Source organism: Rhododendron vialii, chromosome 8a (genome assembly GCF_030253575.1).
Source record: "Rhododendron vialii isolate Sample 1 chromosome 8a, ASM3025357v1".
Taxonomy (NCBI): domain Eukaryota; kingdom Viridiplantae; phylum Streptophyta; class Magnoliopsida; order Ericales; family Ericaceae; genus Rhododendron; species Rhododendron vialii.
Genome location: NC_080564.1, coordinates 8089397 through 8096677, shown reverse-complemented (window position 1 = coordinate 8096677; position 7281 = coordinate 8089397). Strand labels below are relative to the sequence as shown.

At 37.8% G+C, this 7281-nt stretch overlaps 1 protein-coding gene across 1 annotated transcript; it reads right to left on the bottom strand.

Annotated features, from left to right (window-relative positions):
- Positions 1-237: 237 nt before the first annotated feature.
- LOC131336441 (cytokinin hydroxylase-like) lies at positions 238-3490 on the bottom strand. Its single transcript, XM_058372291.1, has 5 exons — positions 3145-3490; positions 2811-3037; positions 2435-2676; positions 1371-1770; positions 238-799 (listed from the first exon to the last, which is right to left on the bottom strand). The coding sequence occupies exons 1-5, from the start codon at positions 3422-3424 to the stop codon at positions 380-382; spliced, it is 1569 nt and encodes a 522-aa protein (XP_058228274.1). The 5' UTR covers positions 3425-3490; the 3' UTR covers positions 238-379.
- Between the last annotated feature and the right edge of the window lie 3791 nt (positions 3491-7281).

Genomic DNA, 7281 nt, shown 5'->3' with positions numbered 1-7281 from the left:
AAAAAAAAATAAAAAAAATAAAAAATAGAACGTATCTAAATCTTACAATACTTTCTTCCAAAGCATACCACTAGCAATCATGCGTTTGGCACATAAACTTTGAGACTGAACTTGAAGAATAGTTCTTCTCTAGATAGTGAGAATTAATAAGCCCAAAAAAAAGCATAATCACAGATTCAAAAGCTTCTCTAAATCTAATTAATATCCTTTCTTTAATTGTTAAAAGCATTCTTTCATATCTCTATCTATTCACAATGACCCCCCAAAAATGAGAAAAAGTAAAATTAACTCCGCATTACAATTAAGATTATTGACTCACCCTAAAACCCCTCAAGCCTTCAAAATTTAAACAAGAAAAGTAAAAAACCTCAATAATTTTTCACGAACTCAACGGCGTCAAACGGATTTGAACTCCGTACTTGGGTTTTACAGTGAGGACTATTATAGGGGCATGCCGGTAATTCTCCGAAATAGTGAATTTGAACCGGGTTATCAACATGGCTAAGATGATCTTAGCTTCCATCATGGCAAAAGACTGGCCAACACAATTTCTTGGACCGGCCGCAAAAGGGATGAACCGGCCGGTTGAAAACGACTTGGAGGCGAACCGGTTAGGGTTGAATTCATTGACGTCTTTGCCCCACAATTCTTCACTGTGGTGAATGGCTAGAACCGGGATCCAAATTGACAGTCCCTTTGGGATATGGAGGTCACCCAATTTGAAATCTTCGAAGGCCATCCTGGGTAGAACAGAGGCTGGTGGATAGAGCCTTAGTGATTCATTGATTACCATTTTTAACTGCACAAACAAAAATGAGCTTATGTTTGCAAACGCGAAATTCAATGGTCTAGATTTTTTTTATTGTTGGAGGATAATGTGAACTACGACACATATTCTACGAGGAGAATAATGCAAGTATTGTCGAACTACATTCTGGACAATCTTTTCGTAAAATTTATCTAAGGTATGCCCCCCACAAAAGCCAAATCTTCTAGTGTAGATATCTTTTTCCGCAAAAGTATGCCGATAAATCCTTTCTTAAATCGAATTAATTTCGAAAGCCCATAAATTCAAAAATAATTTTTGAACTTAGAAAGTGAGTGTATAGTGCGGATTTGAAGTTGGTGAATCTGGTCAATAAATTTTATTTTCTACGGGTTTTTTTCTAGGCAATAATATCGACCGATTAAAACTTACGTGCTTGTATTGTCTAGCTCTTCTATGTCTTAGTACTAAACAAATTCAAAGTTTACAACTCATAACAAAGAAGAAAAGTTGCAGCCTTCGGCCCCGTTCTGCTAAATAAAATAATAAGTACTAAAAAAATAAGAATCTTAACAGAACGGACCTTTAATTATTTGTTACTCACCAAGTTGAGTTTTGAGAGATGGTCAACAGAAGGTGGTTCTCCATTGTTGTTGCAGACCTCGTTCACCTCTTCCCTAACCTTCTCCTGCCATTTCGGGTCTGTAGCAAGAAGCATCACGGTCCAAGTCAGCAACAGAGCGGTGGTCTCATGCCCGGCAAAGAAGAAGGTCTTGCATTCATCCATTATCAATTGCATCATGTTTCTTAAGCTGATTACAAACCCATTTCCTGATTTCTTTCTTCGCATTTCGTCCAATAGCATGCCCAGTAAATCGTTCCCGTACGAACTGCTCCGACCAATTTCTGCACAGTCCTTTCTGCTCTGTATTATCTCCATTAGTAGCCTCTCCACCTCCGTCTTCAGTGATTTTGTCTCTCTGTTGTACTTTGTGGGAAAAAACCTGTGAAGATCGATGAAGATGATTTGGAATGTTAGAAAATGGTATTTTGTGGTTGAAAATAAGTTACTAGTCAAGATTTAGGCTGCGTTATTTTGGCCTTAATTTAAATATGAAAATTGTCTTTATTTGAATTTTTTTTTTGCATTTTTTAGTTTTGCATCAAACTTTTGTGAGTTATTGATTCGTCTCGTCGACGAGAGAAATCGGAAAAGTAAAATTTTGGCACTTTTATCCAAGCATTTTGAGAAATAACCATTTTTTAGCATAAAAATAAAAATTTTGCTCTAAAAAGTGGTTATTTCTCAAAATATTTGAATAAAAGTAAAAAAAATTTACTTTTCTGATTCCTCTCGTTGAAACGAATCAATAATCTACAAAAGTTTGACACAAAACTAAAAAATATGAAAAAATTCAAATAAGAACAAAATTTTAAATTTAAGTTAAGTCCAAAAGAACAAAGCCTTAGTTTTTTTTGAAAAGGGCAACTATTGACAAGAAAAGAACATTGATTAGTGACTGACTATTATCCTTCAAAAAGGATGTCTCTTTCTCGTAAAAAAATTGAACTTTAAAAATTCAAGTTTTTTTTTTTGATAAGTAAAAAAAAAAAATCGAAGTTTGTAATTTAGATTCTCGAATCGAAGAAAATACGTATACGACTCACCGACTTCCAGGGAAGCATAAGTGCCGGCTTGATTGGGCGCAAAGACGCTGCAGAACCGTCAACAGATGGAATATTTGCTGACCCTTCTCGTAGCTGCAATCGAACTCGGTTCGTGAGATGATGTCCGCGGTGAGCCGACTCATGTACTCTCCTATCTCCAACTCGGTTTGACCTGCCTCAACTGCATCATGAAGTGATTGGAGCATTTGCCTAGTGCAATCCACCATGTACCCTGCATACCCCTGTCAACCACCATTAATTACCAGAAATTTTAGAAATTCAAAATATAGATTAGATCGATAGACATTTAGAATATTGGGCTGAGTAGCGCGCGAACAGCATTGGTGTTATTGCTGTTTAAGTTTACTCACTATACCTTAAGTTTGTCTCCCGTGAAGGCTGGAGCGACAATGTGTCGCTGGTGATGCCAGTCATCGCCGTTGGCCATGAGTAGGCCGCGCCCGATGAAGTGCTTTGATCCTTGTTGTTGCAGCCATGATTTGCCTGCTTTGGTGCTGTACTTGGATAGAAGCTCTTTGATGAGGTCGGTCTCGGTTAAGCACATCCGCGGCTCGATTCCGTTCCAATATATGAATCTCTTTCCTGTTCATAAAAGTACCAAGAAATTCCCAAACATGAGAGTAAGGAAAAATGTACAAAAAAAAAAAATGTACAACCAGAATTTCCATACAGAACAATATCGTCGTTACCGTAATCTTGAGACCAAGTGAGGAAATGCGGCAGGAGGCGGCCGACGATGTCGTGGCTGATGGAGTCCATGTCTCTGGAGGTGTGTTTGGAGACGAGGGTGGCCGTATCCAAGATATTGCCGGTTAGAAACCGGGGTTTTGGGCCAAACACTCCTTGAATTTCCATGGTTTTCTTGATCCTTCTTGGTGTTAGAAAGTAACAACTTATAATTTCACAAGCAGCTTTGATGAACGAGGTGAGAAACATAACCAACAGAGCCAGCAATAGCACAGATGCCATTGTAGAGAGACAAAGCAGAGAGAGAGAGAGAGAGAGAGAGAGAGAGAGAGAGAGAGAGAGAGGTGATTTGGGGTAATAAGCTCAAGAAAGCCACATTTATAAATAGTGTGAGAAAAGTGTTTTACAAAACCCGACAATTTTATTATTGCAATTGGAGCATGTCGTTTGGTTCCATGGAATAAAGGGGGAGTTTATCCTTATCATTTTTATTTACCAAAATGGAGATGGTTGGTTGAAGTCTTGAAGAGATTATTTAGTACCCGAGACACCGTCGCGTGATGCTTCAGACTCTATTTTTACTATGCATTGGGGTGTGATCTACACGTTTGTTTTGGTTTCAGATTAAATGTGATAAAAAAGAGAATTAAAGCATTACGTGGTGGTGCCTCAGGGATGCTAAATAAGTTTTTTGGTTGGAGGGCCAAACCACTGTCCAATTTGAACACATATTGTTGCATTGGTTAGATTCGGATGGGTTTGAATTCCCTTTGCTTTCAATGTTTCAAAAAGACATGGCGCCCTTTAGTGCTAACAATAATAATCTATTTCATTAGAAAAATGATTAGTGACAGATACCCCTCATGAGTGGGTTGATCTCATTATATATAATACTATTAATATATTACTTGGATAATCATAAAATACACCCCTCTGTTTCTAAATAAATATTCGGATCACAAATCTAGGTGACTAAGTCTTTAAAAAGATGCATTTTTTTGATAAAAAAATTCAAAAAAAATTCACAAATCAATAGATATCGATGAGTTCTTTCAAGTTGTAAAAAAAGTTTAAATTTTTTTAAAATTATTTAGGGACGGAGGGAGAAAAATTAGGGATCTTTTTTGCAAATTAGAATTTTTGGGACATGCTCTTTAGATACCTCCTTTATTTGTCATTTTTGATTGGCGCACATAAAAGTACTGGGCCGAATGTCTTGGTACTGGGCCAAACACTTGGGTAAGCCCAAAGCCCATGCAGGCTGTTGGGCTGGGCACCTATTGGTGGGGTGAACTGGAAATAGATTGGGCCAGGAGCTTTGAGCCCACCTTGTGGAATTGCGTACCGGTTATTGGGCCAAGTGGCTCTGCATCAGGCCCAACCTGGGGTACTTTGACCCAGTAGGTGTTGCGTAAATATCAGGGCGGCACTGCTTGCCCGTGTGAGAGAGATCGACTTGGCACTTGTCAAACGTCAAATGTAAGTGTCAGTGAATTGTTGCGTATTGCAAGTGGAGTGCCAGGCTCTATGCTCTCGTGCGCTTGGATGAGGTGGAAGTCATGCTCGCCCCCATTCCCCTTCCCACCTTAAAGCTAACATCGAACCCACTTTTGTTGCCAAGTGAGTAACATTATGCCGTCTTCTTTGGCGTAGAAGGTCTTCATTGAATGAGACCAAACCAATCGGACAGTTTGTTCTTGCAGATTGTTTATTGGGCCTAGTCCTTGAATGCTGGGCCTGATTTAATTAAGTCTAAGTAGAAGTCCCTAAGCTCGGCCTGGTCCAGGACTTTTAAAGATTTAGCCTACCCTGCCTTTGGTGGATGGTTGTAGCTCGGCCCAGCCCAGCCCATGAAATATGTGTCTCCCCTATTTCTGTTCAAGACGCACATTGTCTTTCAAAACTTACGTAGTTACGTGATGCTCCGGACCACTTCATAATCACATATTCTCGTGGGGTTCATCATTGGGTATGTGTATGGCCCCCACATATATATATGTGCTTCTGAAATAGTTAGAAGCACCACGTAAAGGTCAGTCTAATAAATAATTACTCTTGTTTTTTTATTTGTTTAGGGACCTTTTTCCTCAACTTTCATCCAAACGTTTAGAATTTTAAAGGGGGAATTTCCCAAGGGCAAAAAGCCCATTTCATTTCTCTAAAAAAGCACTTTTAGCCCTTTGGACACCTTAATATCATACTCTATCCGTCTCGAATTTTCATTCTCAATTAACGATTTTTAGTATCCTAAAAGAATGTCCCATTTGAAAAGTAATGGGCAAAAAAAAAAAAAGAAAAGATAAGGGCGTTTGGTAACCTTTTTGTTTTTCAGTTTTTGTTTTTACTTTTTTGAAAACTAATGAGGAAAACTTGTTTTTTTGTTTTTACTTTTTTGAAAACTAACGAGGAAAACTTGTTTGTTAACAAGTTTCTACTTTTTTGTTTTTCCTAAACTTTTTTAGAAATTTTGTAAACTATGGAAACTACAAAAAGGTGTTTTACCCATTTTTTTTTTGAGAAACACAAATATTACCAAACATGTTTCTTGCTTTTGTTTTTATGAAAACATAAACCTGTTTCTGATTCTAGTTTCTTAAAAATAAAAAAACTAAAAACTGAAAATGTTACTAAGCACCCTTAATCTTTTACTCCTACTTTTTGAAAGTAAGTACATGCAATGATTATGTTTGAAGGGTAAAAAGAGAGGGAAAAAAAAAGTGCAATGATAATATTCCCGTAATAAGTTGGAATCCATAAAAGGGACTATCAGGACGGAGGGAGTAGCACTTTTGAAAAGCTACCCCTAATTCTCATTAGCCAAAAAAAAAACAATTAAGCAAAAACATATTGAAGCAAAATTAGTTGGCCAAAAAAGAAAATGCACGTGAACATATGGTACCTACCGCTCCACTTGCTAGTTTCGTTTTGTGGTTGGAAAACAACTATTTAATGGGAAGAAAATTCTTCGGTGCAGTGTAATTAGGTAGCTATAAATTACAGAGAACGAACCCCTTCTCTTCTTATCGCTAATTATAATTGTCATGCACGTATTATCCCAAGTTCCCAACCATATAAAGTGACATTTCAAAATAAAGATCAATTAATGATCAGTCACTATATCGTTCTATAGTAGTGGGCACGCATGAGATGAGAAAGGTTAAGGGTCAAGGAAGAAGGAGAGAGTCTGGTGTTTGTTTGGGTCTTTCTTCTCACCCTTGTGGGTGTCGTGGCGGATTTTTGATCTACTCTGTCTTGATGATGACTTTTCGAGATCGGAGAGATGAGTCTTGTCAGTGTGCGATTCTGAATGTTCCTTTGTGAGTACTGTAGGCATTCTTAATTTGTGGTTGCTGCTGCCCGTTCTCCGGTGTATAATTTTCGTATCAATGAAAGTACCCTTTAAAGATTGGAAAAAGAAAAAAGAAACCTGTATATTAATGTTAGTAGTGATGCCGGCCATATGAAAAATTCCAAATCTTTATGGTTTGTTAATGTAGAAACTTTATGTCCATTTCAAAATCAATTGGCAATGAGTGGAGAGGTCCCAAATATTATTAGGTGATCACCCATTCTACTCCCAAGCAATGTGGGATTCATTTCCTTAATATTCCCCCTCATGTGCAGCCGGCGTTTGAGGTCTGTCACGTGCGACCACTTTTTGGGTCCTATCATTGTGCAGCCTTTTCGCTGGTCTGTCATCGCGGAGTGTGGATTGTGAATTTTATAAAAATGTGTGGTGGAACGAGCCTCGCTCTGATACCATGTAGAAACTTTATGGCCATCTCAAAACCAATTGGCAATGAGTGGAGAGGTCCCAAATTTTATTAGATGATCACCCATTCCATTGCCAAGCAATATGAGATTCATTTCCTTTAACAGTTAAGTACTACTCCGGCCATTGACTTGTTGAACTCCCAAGTGATCAATGTGTCCAGCTAGTAAGTACTACAAACCCCATTGTGTTTTTGTAACGCCTCGACTTTTCGGAAGCAAAAGAAAATAATTTCTTAAGAAAATTTTGCTAAATAAATATAATTTTCCAAGATAAAGGTATATCTATTACAATCACAAGATAAATTTACCGATTCAAAATATATTAACTTCAGAGTTGACTCTAAGCTTGACACGAATCCCGAGCA

Excerpts from the sequence above, each read along its gene's own strand:
- LOC131336441 (XM_058372291.1), bottom strand. The coding sequence starts at position 3,424 with ATGGCATCTGTGCTATTGCTGGCTCTGTTGGTTATGTTTCTCACCTCG. Across the intron at positions 2,677-2,810 it reads TCACGGGAGACAAACTTAAG|GGGTATGCAGGGTACATGGT; the intron begins GTATAGTGAGTA and ends GGTGGTTGACAG. Across the intron at positions 1,771-2,434 it reads TTATGCTTCCCTGGAAGTCG|GTTTTTTCCCACAAAGTACA; the intron begins GTGAGTCGTATA and ends CGATCTTCACAG.